Source organism: Neophocaena asiaeorientalis, unplaced genomic scaffold, assembly GCF_003031525.2.
Source record: "Neophocaena asiaeorientalis asiaeorientalis breed wild unplaced genomic scaffold, Neophocaena_asiaeorientalis_V1.1 scaffold91, whole genome shotgun sequence".
Taxonomy (NCBI): domain Eukaryota; kingdom Metazoa; phylum Chordata; class Mammalia; order Artiodactyla; family Phocoenidae; genus Neophocaena; species Neophocaena asiaeorientalis.
In genome coordinates, this window is record NW_020173198.1 from 2,616,709 (window position 1) to 2,631,507 (window position 14,799).

General features: G+C 50.6%; 1 protein-coding gene across 1 annotated transcript in view; it reads left to right on the forward strand.

The window, feature by feature from the left end:
• Positions 1 to 14,799, forward strand: part of GSG1L (GSG1 like) — a 133,706-nt gene that overhangs the window by 48,392 nt on the left and 70,515 nt on the right. The window contains exon 2 of the mRNA XM_024744516.1: positions 11,388 to 11,540. Within this exon, the coding sequence (XP_024600284.1) occupies positions 11,456 to 11,540 (85 nt within the window). The 5' untranslated portion in view covers positions 11,388 to 11,455. The remainder of the gene's footprint in view (positions 1 to 11,387; positions 11,541 to 14,799) is intronic.

Consider the following 14,799-nt stretch of genomic DNA (forward strand, 5'->3'; position numbering starts at 1 on the left):
TGGGAGGTCTGGGTGGGGTGTAGTGGCCAGTACTCACCTCGGACTTCTAAGTTCTTCCCACCACGCTCCCCCTCCCAGCCTCCTCCCCAGGCCCCGGCTTGTGTGGGCCAGAGATTATTTTCAAGACCAGCTTCTAGATCCTAAAGAGAGAGAAAAATCACTGTAGCCTGATGCTGAAGGCCAAGGTCACCACGACACATCTCAAATGCTCAGTGATTGTCCCAGGGTTCCAACAGAGGCATTTCTAAAGGGCATGTCTGCTAGAGTCATTTCTAAATTGACAGAGACTGGAACCTTGTGGAACTCCGGGGACCATAAGACATTGTCAAAATCCATTCCAGTGATAAACTCGTTTATTAATTGTGAGCTCAGAGGAGAACGACTCATTTCTCTGGGCCCAGCCTGTCAGCTTGATACACAACATTCACTGAGGACCTACAATGTGCCAGGAACTGGACTGTTGGGAGCTGGGGGCGGGTTTGCAGCCATAATCTCATTTAACTTGCCCAGAAAATGTGTGAGATTGGTGGTGTTGACTCCATTTTATAGCCATTTTATAGCCAAAGAGGCTGAGGCTCAGAGAAGTTAGGTAAGGGTCCAGACCTGCTTGACGCCAAGTCCAGGCTCTCTCCATCTCAGCAAGGCATCTACCTGGAAGTGATGGAGAAGCTTTCTTGTTTGCTGAGGTCTGTCTGGGGGCCGCAGTGGGGGCTAGGGTAGTCAGGAGAGGCTTCCTGGCAGAGCTGATCTTGAACAAAGAAAGAAGATGTATTAATTTCTTATTGCTATAGTAACAAGTTAGCACAAACTTTAATGGCTTAAAATAACATCAATTTATTTATTTTTGTTTATTTATTTTTTGATGTGGACCATTTTTAAAGTCATTATTGAATTTGCCACAATATTGCTTCTGTTTTATGTTTTGTTTTTTTGGCCGTGAGGCATGTGGGATCTTAGCTCCTCGACCAGGGATTGAACCCATACCCCCTGCATTGGAAGGCTAAGTCTTAACCACTCGACCACCAGAGAAGTCCCTGGATTTATTATCTTAAAGTTCTGGGGATCAGAATTCTGAAATGAGCCTTATGGCTCATTTCAAATCAAAGTGTCATCATCCCTTTCTGGAGGCTCCAGGGGAGAACCTGTTTCCTTGCGTTTTCCAGTTTCTAGAGGCTGCCTGCATTCCTTGGCTCGTGGCCCCATATCACTCCAACCTCTGCTTCTATTGTCACATCTCCTGTTCTTGACTCAGACCCTCTTGCTTCTCTCTTATAAGGACTCTTGTGATTACATTGGGCCCATCCAATTAATCCAGGATAATGTCCCCATCTCAAGATCATAACCACGTCTGCAAAGTCCCTTCTGCTGTATAAGGTAACGTACTCATAGGTTCTGGAGATTAGGGCGTGGATATCTTTGCCGTTATTCAGCTGACCCCAGAGGAGGACAACACTCCAAGGGCCAGGGCTACGCTGGAGGCACAGGAGGGTGTGGAATGTTCAGCAAGCAGCCAGTGCTGAGGTGGGCAGGGCTACTTAGCACCTGCTTGTCAAGGATGCGGGTCCCATAGTAAAACACATGAACTTCATCCTCTAGAGCAGTGCTCCTCACACTTGAACATGTGCTCGGGTCAGCTGGGGATCTGGTTAAAATGTAGACCTGAGTCAGTAGGTCTGCTTTGAGTAGAGAGGCTCTAGAGAAGGACAGTTCTGGAAAAGATGGTGACTGACACAGAGAACAGCCCCAGCCAGGCCCTGTGTTTCCAGAGCAACGCGCTGATGGACGTTTGAATGGCATTCCGTTCCCAGGCGCTCTGTTACCCAATGTTTTTTGCACATCTACGAGAGCAGCCACCTAGGGTCTCCACCATGACCTCCAGTCAAAGCCTAAAAGGTTCTATCTGACTCATGAAAGGAAGATTCCCAGTGTCGTGACCTCGGGCCACTCACTGGCCCTCTCAGGCCTTCGTGGACAGGTTGTAGGGCTGGGGTGGACAAGATGACTCTTGGAAATAGCGTTCAGACCCAGGCTCTTGGCTCAGTTAAATCAACCTGGGCATATTTTTAGAGCTGAATGTCTTTCCTTTGAATCTGACTCTTTGAAGATTGGTACCCTCATGTGTGGGGTAGCACGGTGTTTGCTAGAACCCCCCCATCCCTGAGGAAGTTGGATAACTGAGACTTTGCTGTGTATTTCACTCCCACATGTAAATATCAGGGAGGACCATACAGGGTCTCAAAATGTTGCATCGCTGCCGAGTGTCAGGGATAGAAATGACCTTAGACAGCATTGTTTGGGGGGCTGTAAGCCCCAATGCTCACGAGTGCTAGGAAGGAGCCATGAAGGGGTGCAGGGCGCTGGCTGGGGTCTGGGCTGCCCTGCTTGAGGGGGGCCGCCCCAGCTCAGCCTCACAGTCAGCATCATACGGGCATGCGGGTCTTATAGTCCTGCATCCACCCATTTTGCAAACAAATCCAGAAATCTGGATTTTTATGTGAAGTCTCCTATTTTTAAATGTTGATAATGAATTCAGATATTTTTAAAATACTGTGTGGGCCAAACAAGACAATTTTGCGGACTGGCTTCGGCCTGTTGGCAGCTTGTTTGAGAATCCACTTGTTTTACCGGGAGGGAAACTGAGGCCCCTGGAGACGCGGGGGCCTTCCAGAGGTCCCACGGCATCAGGGCTGGAACTCAGGGCTACAGACGTGCGGTGCAGCCACCATCTTCAAGGCAGCCCCTTTCCCCTAAAATCTCAATCCCAGTGCCTGTGACAGAGTCACCCCAATCATGCAACATTGAGCAGCCGGGGAGGTGGCAAATCCACCCCTACCCCAATCTGCCCCCAATGTGCTTTGTGACAGGGGCACATCCTAACTCCTCTCTGGGCTAACTTCTCATCTGCAGATGGAGGGCTGGGGGCTCGGGGACCCCCAAAGTCCCTCCCCATAGTTCTTCGAGGCCTCTGGCTTTCTCCTCCCATCCCCTGTGCATCTCTGCCTCTGAGCTTCCAGTATTGACATTTCGCAAACAGCAGCTATCATGGAGCTGTTTCCAGCCTCAGGGGTCCTGGCCCACGCCATTTACATGATTTAACATGCTGGGTTTCAGGGGGCGTGTCACCGAGCCCACAGCCAGCGGCCACTGCACCACGACTTATTGATTTGACATATGAAACTGATGGATTTGGGGAGGAAAAATGTTTTCTCTTAAAATGCCATTGCATCTTGGGATTTCATATGATTTTACCACAATCCCCCTGTGCACCACCCCCGCCCCCCCGCCACCATAAAAATTTTATTTGTCCAGTGGCTGAGATGCAATTGTTCCAGGCTGCCTACTCCTTGGCTACGTCCCGTGGGAATAACAACGATGACAACAATAATAGTAACAGTAACTAACACTTACTTAACACTTGCTATGTGCCAGGCACTGCCCTTAGCACTTCACTGATCAGTTAACTTGCTTTATGCTCACAACAGTCCATAAGTGGGTACTAGATCTATCCCCAGTTTATAAGTGAGAAGACAGGTACAGTGTGTGATACCACTTGCTCAGTCTCCCAGCTAGTAACTGGCAGAGCTAGTGTCAATCTAGGTGGCCTGGCCCATGTCTGGCTCTTCACCCCTGTGCCTCACTGCCTCTTGTAATTATTGTAATTGCTAATAATTATACTAATTAGGAAGTAATAGTAATACTTAGCTCTCTTGAATACTTTCCAAATGCCAGGCTCGTGTGACTTAAAGATATTGTCTCATTTAATGCTCACAAGTCTATCACGCCCATTTTTCAATTGAGGAAACAGAGGGCAAAAGGTTAAGGCCCCCAGCCAACGTCACACATCCAAGACGGTTCCCGCCTGTGACTTTCCCCTCAGCCAACGAGCTGGCCCTGGAAAGTGTCTTAGCAAGGGCGGGATTCCTGGGCAAAAGGGAAATGGTTCTTGCAAACCCATCAGTTGCATCAGTGGAGGGTCAGAGCTGGCGTCATGAAGATGTTTTTTAAAAAGGCAAAAAGTGCAGCTAACAGGATTAGCTGTCACCCCACAGGCCCTGCACCTGATGAGAAATCATTTCATTTCTTCTGCCTTGGGAGGTCACCAGTTCTCAGCTGCAAATTGAGCCATTAGCATCAAGTTTCAGAGACTTGAAACAATCATCTCTGTGATTATTGAGCCTTTCCGGGTGGCACCAAGGCTCCCCGCTGGTCCTGCCCAGAGGCTGCCAGCCCACTGTCCTTCCCAGCTTCCTTTATTCACACGTGCCTGCATTCCATAACGCTAATAGTGGGCATTGATTTTAGACCAGACACTACGGGATGATTCCCGATTGTTTCATTATTCCCATTATACCTTCTCTCCGCTGGCCAGACGCCAACAAACTACCGTCTAGCATTTATTGACTCAATGCCTTCCCCCGCACAAGTCGACTCTCTTTTTTCTACATACATTTGAAAGGGGACTTCAGATCAGCGATGCTCATATTTGAATGTGCATCAGCATCTCCTGGAGGGCCCGCTAAGACACAGATGGGGGACTTCCCTGGTGCTGCAGTGGTTAAGAAACCGCCTGCCAATGCAGGGGACGTGGGTTCGAGCCCTGGTCCGGGAAGATCCCACGTGCCGCAGAACAGCTAAGCCTGTGCGCCACAACTACTGAGCCTGCGCTCTAGAGCCCACGAGCCACAACTACTGGGCCCATGTGCCACAACTACTGAAGCCCGCGTGCCTAGAGCCCATGCTCTGCAACAAGAGAAGCCACCACAATGAGAAGCCCGTGCGCTGCAACTAGAGAAAGCCCACGCGCAGCAACAAAGACCCAACGCAGCCAAAAATAAATAAATAAATTTATTTAAAAAAAAAAAAAGACACAGATGGGTTCTACTCTCAGAGTTCCTGGATTCAGTAAAAGGCCCAAGAATTTGCATCACAAGTTCCCAAGTGCTGCTGCTGCTGCTATTCGGGGCCTACGCTGGGACCACTGGCTAAGATCACTCCTCTAATTGGATCCCTTGCCATAAAAAATGATGTGCCAAGGAGGCTGTCTGCGGGAAACAGAATCTCCCAAATGGTTCAAATGAAGGCACTTGGATGAAAGAACCCCTAACAGAGGCATGGAAAGGGTTAAGAGAATCTGAGGCCCCCAAGGGCTGATGACAGAGGGGAGCCGTTACCAGCATTGGACAGAAAGGAGAAACGGGCAAGAACAGTGTTCTGGGGTCTGTGAGAATAGTAGCCGTGACAACGGAGCTGTAGTCGTGGGCAAGAGGATGAAGCTGATGCCAGAGAAGTAGACAGAGACAGAGAAGGAGCAGGGCAGAAGCACGCTGACCTCTCTCCTCCCATGTGCCGATTTCCAACTGGTGCCCCCCATTGCTGAGTCAGAGGACCAGGGAGCTTGGGGATGCCCTTCTAAGGAGTCAGTCCGCTGGGGCACAGAGTAGGGCAGAGAGGGGTGGAGAGCTGTGGCCTGGGAGGGGAGGGAGAGGATGGGGGTGATGGAGAGTCCGCAGCACAGAAGGCAACTGTCAAAATGTTCTTCAAGTCTGCTTAGGAACTGCTGAAGATCTGAGCCCTCTCGTTGTTTCAAACAATCAACAAGTGTTAGGAAAGTGTTAAGGACATATTATCGCCAAGCGGAGACTCTCTTGATTGGGCTGATAAGAATTTTAAAAATAATGGAAAAGCGAATAGCGTTTTCACTCTTTGATGCAGACAATTTAATGTTGTGGTTCTCCACACTTAACACCATCTCTCCCCTGGTGGTGGTGTTATTGAGTCCAAGCTTGTACTGCTCATGCACGGCAGGACAACAGATGGAGTTGCTGGGGCAAGGAATAGCGACTTTATTCTGAAAGCCAGCAGACTGAGAAGATGGTGGACTCGTGTCCCAAAGAACCAGCTTCCCCAAGCTAGAATTCAAGCTTCTTTTATACTGAAATGGGATGGGGTGTGGTTAGTCGTTGCAAACTTCTTGGTGCCGGAATCCTTTGTTCTTGCAACTGTCAGGCTAGGTCAGGTCAGGCTGTTCCTGTAAACCTCCAACAAGACAAATGTTCTTCTCTGTTTTGCAACTTTTTATCTCTATATGAATGGAAAAGTGTTACACCTATAAAGGTCAGAACCTTGAGCATGGGCCATCCTGTATATTTCAGGCTATAGGCAATATTCTTAACTTGTAGCAAAAGCAATGGAGTATAAAGGTTAAAGGAAAAGAAACCAATCCAATATGGAGTCAGATTTGTTCTTCCCTATTACAGTGGGAAACACAGGTATAATTTGTACTTATTTATCAGCTCACATCAGGCATTGGTTGAGGGCTGCTGCTGAAGTAGGTGGAGGGCAGGGTGGTGTCAGTCTCCCAGCAGGTGGGGACTAGGCTCTGGTGACCAGGGCAACCCCTGGGGCAGAGAGGTGCTGGCAGGTGGCAGGTGCATTGAAGTGCTGTCGGCAGGGATGGGTGGGACACCCACAGTGTCACTACACCTTTGCGGCCCCTCCCCACCCCTCCCCTTGAGTATTGATGTTCCTGTGGATTCCACTTCTTACTCTTTTCTCTTTTGCTCTAAATGCTTTCTTTGGGCATCCATCTCTTTAACAATCACGGCAAACGTTTAGTGAGTGCCCATGTCTTGCCAATGTCCCCACATCCCTGTCTGAGCTCCAGCTGCCTCCTGCACATCCCCACTGGAGGTCCTGCAGCTGCTGCAGACCCTGCACATGCAGGAGTGGCTGAGCTCACCGCCTTCCTACCTTTAGCATCATCCCATTCTCGCTGAGGAACGATGACTGTCTGCTCAGACGCCTGCGCTGGAAACACGGCCCCACCCTGGACTCCTCCCTCTCCTTTGCCATCGCATTCATGGGTCAGCAGTCCACTGAGCCCACGCCTCTGGAGTTATCAAGCTCCCCACTTGTCCTCACCCCCGCCCCCATCATTGCCACGACCCAGGCCACCACCATCTCTCCATGGAGCGCGGCCCAAACCTCCACCGGGTCTTGCAGCCAACCCCCTTCCAGAGCAAGCCTCCCTGCGTGTCTTGCCCTTGCGAAGCCCTTTAGGACTGCCCCTGCCTCTGCAGCATGGGTCAAACCCATCTTTTCCAGCCTGGTTCCCAGTGTTACCTACCAGGGTTCTTGGCCTCCTTAATCAATAGAAATTGATAAGAGGCACTGTGTGCAGGGGCATGCGCAGTACTGTGCTTTTGTTCCTGGCTCTTCAGAAGTGGCAGTTGGGTTTTTGTTTGTTTGTTTGGGGGTTTTTTTGCGGTACGCGGGCCTCTCACTGTTGTGGCCTCTCCCGTTGCGGAGCACAGGCTCCGGACGCGCAGGCTCAGCGGCCATGGCTCACGGGCCCAGCCGCTCCGCGGCATGTGGGATCTTCCCAGACAGGGGCACGAACCCGCGACCCCTGCATCGGCAGGCGGACTCTCAACCACTGCGCCACCAGGGAAGCCCCAGCAGTTGGGGTTTTTGTCTTTTCGTATCTTGTTTTCCGTAATCATAATTTGCCCCAACTGCCAAAGCACACAATTATTTTTAGTCCTTTATAGTTTCTTTGTGTTTTGTTGCTCAAAGAGACTTTGTCCGGTATGAGCATTGCAGCAAAGGGTCCAGGTCCTAGGTCCCAGCCTGAGTCACCAGCATCCTCAAGACTCATCTGCTCTTCCCTGCGACCTCCTTCCCCACCACACCTGGTGGCCGGCTGGGCTCAGGATCACTGAGAACCCCCTTCCCCACCATAATCCCACTCCGTGGCCATCTTCTTGCAAGAATTCCGATGCAGGAATTCTTTGGGATGCTGGAGTGCACATAGATGAGAGCCATCGCCAGGGAACCCAACTCCCCCGATATGACTTCAGAGTGGCCATTCTATCCTGATAGGTTACAACCTCCCTACCCATGATGGTTTCTGGAGTCAGAGAGGCCTGAGTTTGAACCCAGATTGACTATATCACTCACTATCCAGCTGTGTAGACCAGTGGTTTAATCCCTCTGAACCTCAGTTTGCTCATCTGTAATATGGGTGCTGCATTGCTGCCTTGCAAAGTTGTCAGGAAGATTGGGGGAGATCATGCATGTGAATGCTGGTGTTTGAGGCCAGAGTCCCTAGAAACAGACTCTGGGCTGAGGATCCATGTGCAAGTCATTTATAAAGGAAATGCCCTGGAGGAGAATGGTAGGGGAATTGAGGGGAGCAGAACGGGGAAGGGAGGAAGGCAAGTGAGGGGGTGATGTCAGGCCAGGGCCCAGAGAGGGCAGCTTCAGTTTTGGCCCTGAGGGAGCTTTGCAGTGTGGGTCACCACCCAGGGTGGTTTCCACCGGAGCCATGGGGCTGGACTACCCCAGTCGGCCACTGGTTGACAACAGAACAGAGAGGAAAATGTAAGTTTCCAGGCACTTTCTGAATGAATATGGGCAAGATGTAGTCCAGTTGCCCAAAGACAATCCTCCAAAGACAGAAACGCTAAAAAGAGGTGCAAGGACATTGGGTGGAACATTAACATTGTCCAGTATGACTTGGCACGTGATAAACACCTAATATCCCTTGGCCCTTACTGTGACATTGTTGCTGCTATTAGCATAACCTCAGCAACAGTTCCGCTTCTTACTATAGTTATTAATTTCCTTGGCTTAGGTGGGCTGTAACTTGCAGACAGATGCTCTGAGCCCAGTGGCTAGACAGGGAAATAAATCTGGCAGAAATAAGAAGCATAACCGCAGCCATGCAGCTGAGATTCCACTGCCTGTTTCTCCATGGTTAACTTAACTCCTGGAGCATCTCAGTCCCCCACGCCCATCCCATCTGAAAGAGCAGAGCTGGGCCCTGCTATGGGGGGTGGTGGGTGGGGTGGAGGCTTGGCCAGGGGCCCACTTGGGCAGGATGAGAGCATCCCCTGGGGAAGCAGGGGCACTGCGGGGGAGTCAGCTGAGTCGGTGAGCCTCACCCTGGTGAGGCTCCGCCCACCAGCAGGGCAACAGCAGCTGGAGGTGAAGGCTGCTGGGAGGGAGAGCAGGGCTTCCCGAGGGCAGCAGCACCCCTGCATGGCCCAGCTCACCCTGCACCTCCTGCATTCCTCCTCGCTGCCCGGTGGGCCTCGGGCCAGCGAAGGGCCTCAGAGGCTGCGAGTGTATGGTGCCAGGGGATGTTTTAACAACATCCAGGCTGCCAAGAGCACATTATTCTCTTACAGAAATCCAAGGGATTGCCCAGGAGATGCGATATTTTTGTAGCAAAAAGAAAAAGAAAAAAGTTCTTCAAAGCTCTGAAAGCCCCGTTGCATTAGGAATGATGGTGGGTGTTTGAGAATCTGGGTTCTTCATCAGAGAATAGATCGGGGCTCAGACCTTGCTGTTTGTTTGCTTCCCTCACTGAATGGTGTATATCGGGCGTCCCTAGGGCATTAAGGTGGAAAGGACAACTTGTGCAAAGGCAGAGAGGTAGGGAAGGACAGCTTCCGAGAAAAGAAAAACTGAAGGTCCGGACTGTTGGTTGTAAGAGACAGAAGTTCTACCCCAAACCGGCGTAGGCAAAGACAAGGATCTCTTGGTTCGTGTGATTGAAAGAACAAATGACTGGCAGCTGTAGGCATGGCTGGATCTGGGGGCTCAACGTCACAGGACATGGTCTTCCTCCATCTCTTGGTGCCGCCATCCTTGGCCTTGGCTCTGCCCCCAGGAAGGCCCTTGCTACTTGATGCAGTCACTTCCATCCTTCCATCTTCCCAGCCTCAAACCCAGTGGAAAAAAGGAATTTTCTTTCCCAATAGTTTCAGCAGAAGTCCTGTGCCTGACTCATTGAACTGATTTGGGTCATGTGTCCATCTCCGGCTGGCCAGGCCTGGTCCATCCTTAGTCCCTTCTCAAAACCTATGGTTAGCGTGGCTTGGAAGGTAAGTCACATGATGTGCTCCACCTCTTACTCGCCACCCTTTTTCTCAGAAATCACGTCTGCTCCCACAGTGTCATTTCTCCCTCTTGACTGGCTCTAACCTTGACCTCACTCAAGGACCCCTCGGCTCCATTTCCAGTCCCCGCCGTGTTCCTCCCATCCAACAATGGTAATGACACACATGAACTGAGCTCTTACTATGTGCTAAGCACAAGCTCATTACGTTGCTGTGTGAATCCTCACAGCACCACAATACTATGAGATAGGAGTTATTATTATTCCCATTTTATAGGTTAAGAAACTGAGGCATAGAGAGGTTCATTCCTGAGCCAATGACTAGAGTCAGAAGGACACGGAGTTCTGACTGGCCAGATACGAGTCACGGAGCCAGGGTGTGAATCTGATGCAACTGAACTGCACAGACTGAGAGAGGAAAGGGGTTCTTCAAATAAAAAGCATGTAGGAAGAAGGAAGAATAATGTAGGATGGGAGAAACAGAAGACGCCCCCTAAATTAGGTGGCAAATGATGGTAACCCAATTTGGACCAATTTGGGGGAAGAGGGAGCTGTACTACGTTAAGGAATAAAAAGAAGCTTTGGATAGCCACAGCACTGGCAGGATGGGGTGCAGCTGGCCTTCAGGAACAGCTGGAACCAGTCGCTCGTACTGACAGAGTGCCTGGACTCCCATCTGGGCCTCTCTTCCTGTCTACTTCAGTGGGTTCCAAGCACAGATTCCTAGAGAAGGGCCTTGACTGGCCAATTCTAGGTCACGTGATCACACTGGATCAATTAGCTGTGCCCAGTGGGGTGGGACCACAGCAGAGCATGGCAGCTCCCAAGAGAACCACGAGGTTGAAGCTGTGGGAATAGTAGTGGTGGTATCTAGAAAAAAGTGGAGTAGGGAACAGGGTAAATAAAAATGTAGGTGTATACCTTGAGGGCAAGCATGATGTGTGTAAGAGTTGGGATGCTTATAGCTGTAAGTAACAGAGGACATCATACTGGCCAGCTTAGCCACAGGGAAGCCCTCGGGGCTGGTGGTTGCGTGGCCCAGTGAGGTCATCTTTCCACTGCTCTGCTCAGCAACCAGTGTCAGCTTCATTCTAAGGCAGGTGATCTCTGGGCCGTGAGATGGCTCCCAGTGGCGGTCATGTAACAGATGAGAAGAGAAAGAGAGCCTCCCATCCAGCCACAGGATGGAAGTTCCTCCCTCCTATCTGAATGGACCCGCTTATTGGTCACATGCCTCCCTGAACCAGTAACTGTCATCCTGAGAGTGCCACGCTCTGACTGACTTAAGCCGGGCTTCCTGAGCCAGTCCTGGTGAGGAGGATGGCTGGCCAGGATCGCCTTACCTGATCAGGACCCACCCTAGAACCGAGGTCTTCCCTAAAACGACTTGATCCCCCAACCCAGGGGCGTGGGGTGGAACGAACCCAGGGAGAGGCCACCCTGTGCGTCCTCACCTCACGACCTCCCTACCTCCTCCGTGCAGGGGTCCTGTGGCTGTCGGTCGTCTCCGAGGTGCTCTACATCCTCCTGCTGGTGGTTGGTTTCAGCCTCATGTGTCTCGAGCTCTTCCACTCCAGCAATGTCATCGACGGGCTCAAGCTCAATGCCTTTGCGGCGGTCTTCACGGTGCTCTCAGGTAAGGCAGAGGGCCTCGGGCAGTGGGGCAAGAACACACCGGAACCAACCCTGTGACCAGAGCAGAGCTGGAGCCACCCTCGGGCTAAGTCCTGATTGGTCCATCTAGGTGACCATGGGCCAATCACTTCTCTTCTCTGAACCTCAGTGTTACAATTTGTAAAGTAGGATTTGTCTGCTCCCCTGTTCTCTGATTCAGCACGTGTTTACTGAGTGTCTTGTGTGCCAGGTCATGTGTTTAATAAGTATGGGGTTATAGTAATGAATGGAAACAGACAGTTCCAGTGCTTCCTGGAGCTTAACACACGTAGGAGAGAGAGATGGGTTTGCTGGAGATGTATTCAGGAGATGAACGCCCCATGGCGGGTGATGGATTGGATTTGTGGCACGAGGGAAAGGGAGGTGGTCGTGAAAATGGGCGGACGGTGGCGTCTTTCACAGGGATATGAAAGGGGAGCCTGCTGGGTGTGGTGGGCACCTCACTCATCTGCTTTATCGTATTTGCCCTTGAGACCTCCATGGGGAGATGACCAGCAGGAAGCTTGATGAACAAACACATTTGGAATCTCAATGGTGAAGGTGGGGTGAGCAGAGATTGTGGGCAAAGGCCAAGGACTTTGAGGGTTTTAGGAAAGATTGGATGGTCAGCGGCGGCAGCATGACTCAGGGAGGTGGAGACAGAAGGCTCCAAGCAAAGGTCATTGGATTAGATGGCCAGGTGCCCGGAATAGCCTCAGCAGACCTGGGTCATAAGGGGTTAAGCCAGGAGTTTGCCAGAAGGGAGTCAAAGGAGCCTGTACACCATAACTTCAGGAAGCCTGACAGAGCAGTGGCTTGGCTGTGTACGACATCTGTTCCTAAAAAGCCAAATGTAAACTGAATTTCTATAAATCTAATCTTATTCTTCATGCACTGGAAGAACTCTTTATTTAATGAAACCGAAACGATGAGCCTTTTGGTAAGGGAGATAATCGCCCCCTAATTGAGGTATGTGTATATAACAGAAGGATCTCTCAAAGAATAGAGAGCGGAATTCAAGAAATTATAGCATGCTGCATAGATCAAAACATGCGCATTGTCATTCCCAGGATGTGGGAAATCTAACCAGAACAGTAAAGGGAAGAAAAGAAAAGCAGAGAGATCGTCACAGCACAGTGTCGATTTTGGCCGCCCTCCCCTTCCCCCGTGACCCTGTTTTCAGCTATTCCAGATCGAGAGATGGGTTTATTCTTTGTTTGCTGTTATTAAATGTGTTTATTATGCCTGAAATCAGTTGTTTTTTTTTCATATTGTATTCATTTACTCCACCAACACTCACTGAAGGCCTCCTGGGCTCCGGGGTCGGTACTAGGTTTGGGGGAGTCAAAGAAAAAATGACTCAGTCCTGGCCTCCTGAAGTTTGCCATCTTGTAGCGACACAGACTCATCAAACCCTTGTAACGTGGCAAGTTGACCTTCATGAACTGGGTGTGGTGAGTCCTGCAAGGGGACACCTACGTTTGCCCAGGGGGTGCCAGTGGGTGGGGTGGGGCCTGAGGAAGCAATCATTTGAGCTGAGACTTGGAAAAAATCTTTAAGAGTTTGCCTTGTTGGACAGCTCGGGGAGGGCATTTTGGGTGGAGGGAACAGCATAGGAAAAAGCTTAGTGACGTGGCATATTCTGGAAACTTCACGTAGTTCAAACTGATGGGAACGTGAAAAGGCAGGCGAGTAGGAGTGTTGAGAGATGAGGCTGGAGAGCCGGGTAGGGGTCTTGGTGCTTTGCACTGGTCTGTAGATTTTATCATGCAGGCAATAGGGAGCCATCGAAGAATCCAGAGCAAAGGGTGATACGGTCAGGTTTGCATTTGGGGATGAGGGTTCAGGGTGCAGCACAGGAGGAGTGGAGCCAGAATGGAGGTGAGGAGGCCGGCCAGGAGGTGAGAAAGGGTGAGGCCCCAGCCCCATGCAGTGGCTGTGGGGATAGGAGATGCAGGCACAGTGCCTGCAGACTGACTAGGAGAGGTGGGCGGGAATGAGTGGGTTGGAAAAACCGAGACTCTAGGTCAAAGGTTCCTAGTGTGGAGTCCACAGAATTCAGAGAGTCCGTGAACCTGGATGGGGGAGAAGTTACATCTTTATTTCTCTAACTTGCAACTGACATTTAGAATATCTTTCAAATATGAGCGGAGGTAACGCATCACAGTCGTGGGCGGCACCTGTGACATAGTCACCAATAGGAACCACGTTTTTCACATGCACATATCTTGAAATGCACTCCTTCAAAAGGGCAATACTTCTGAGAGCTTCCGCTGAATCTTATCTAACATGCTAATGAAGAAGCACATAGATTACTATATAACACATTTGTTTGAATATTTTGCTAATTGTATTTCAGTATAACTGGTTTCTTCTATATCCTTTTATTTTATTTTATGGAGCTGAAAACATTATTCTGGGGAGGGTCCCTAGGTCTAGATGGCCAGACCCCTGATCTGGGCTGGCATTTGGCCAGGATGGGATGGTACCACCAAGATGGGGAAGGTGGGGAAAGAGCAGTTGGGGGAGATGATGGGTCCCTTTTGAACAGGTTGGGTGTGAGGTGCTGCGGGGTGTCTAGGCTCCTTTCCTTGTCAGTGGTTTCATCTCTCCTTTTCTTTCTCTCTACCAAGCATCAAAGAATCCCCTCCATTATCCCAAGCATCCAGCCCTCCCCTCAACCTGCTTACTCCTGTCACAAAACAAAAGCTGGTGGCCAGCCCAAGGCAGCTGTCTATGGTTCTTCAAGCCTCTCTCGTGGGGAAGTGGGTAGGGGGCTCTTCCCCCTACCTCAAAGGGCTTATCAAAGTTTTCACCCCTCAAAAAGCCCCAGTTTCCTTCTAGCGGGGAGTCCCACTGCTAAAGAAAATAAGATCATCTCCGTAATTTCAGGCAGATAAACAATGCACAGCTCAGGGAGGTTAACTGACTTGCCCAAGGTCACACAGCTGGTCAGTTGTGGAGCTGGGATTAAACTCGGCTCCTGCTGGCTTCCAAGCCCTCTGCTCTTTTCTCGGGATCGCACTGCAGGAGTGACCGGGCGGGCAGGGAGGGAGAAGACTTGTAAGTCCTCAGAAAACAGTAACTGAGAGGGATGTAGCAGCCAGATGATGTGATAAACTAGTGGTGGAGAGAAAGGATTCTGTACTCATGCCTGGGAGAAAATAAACCCGGGAGAAACACGAGACCGGAGAGAGCCAAGCCCCTGACTTACTTGCCTGTCCTGGAGGAACCAGGAAGCT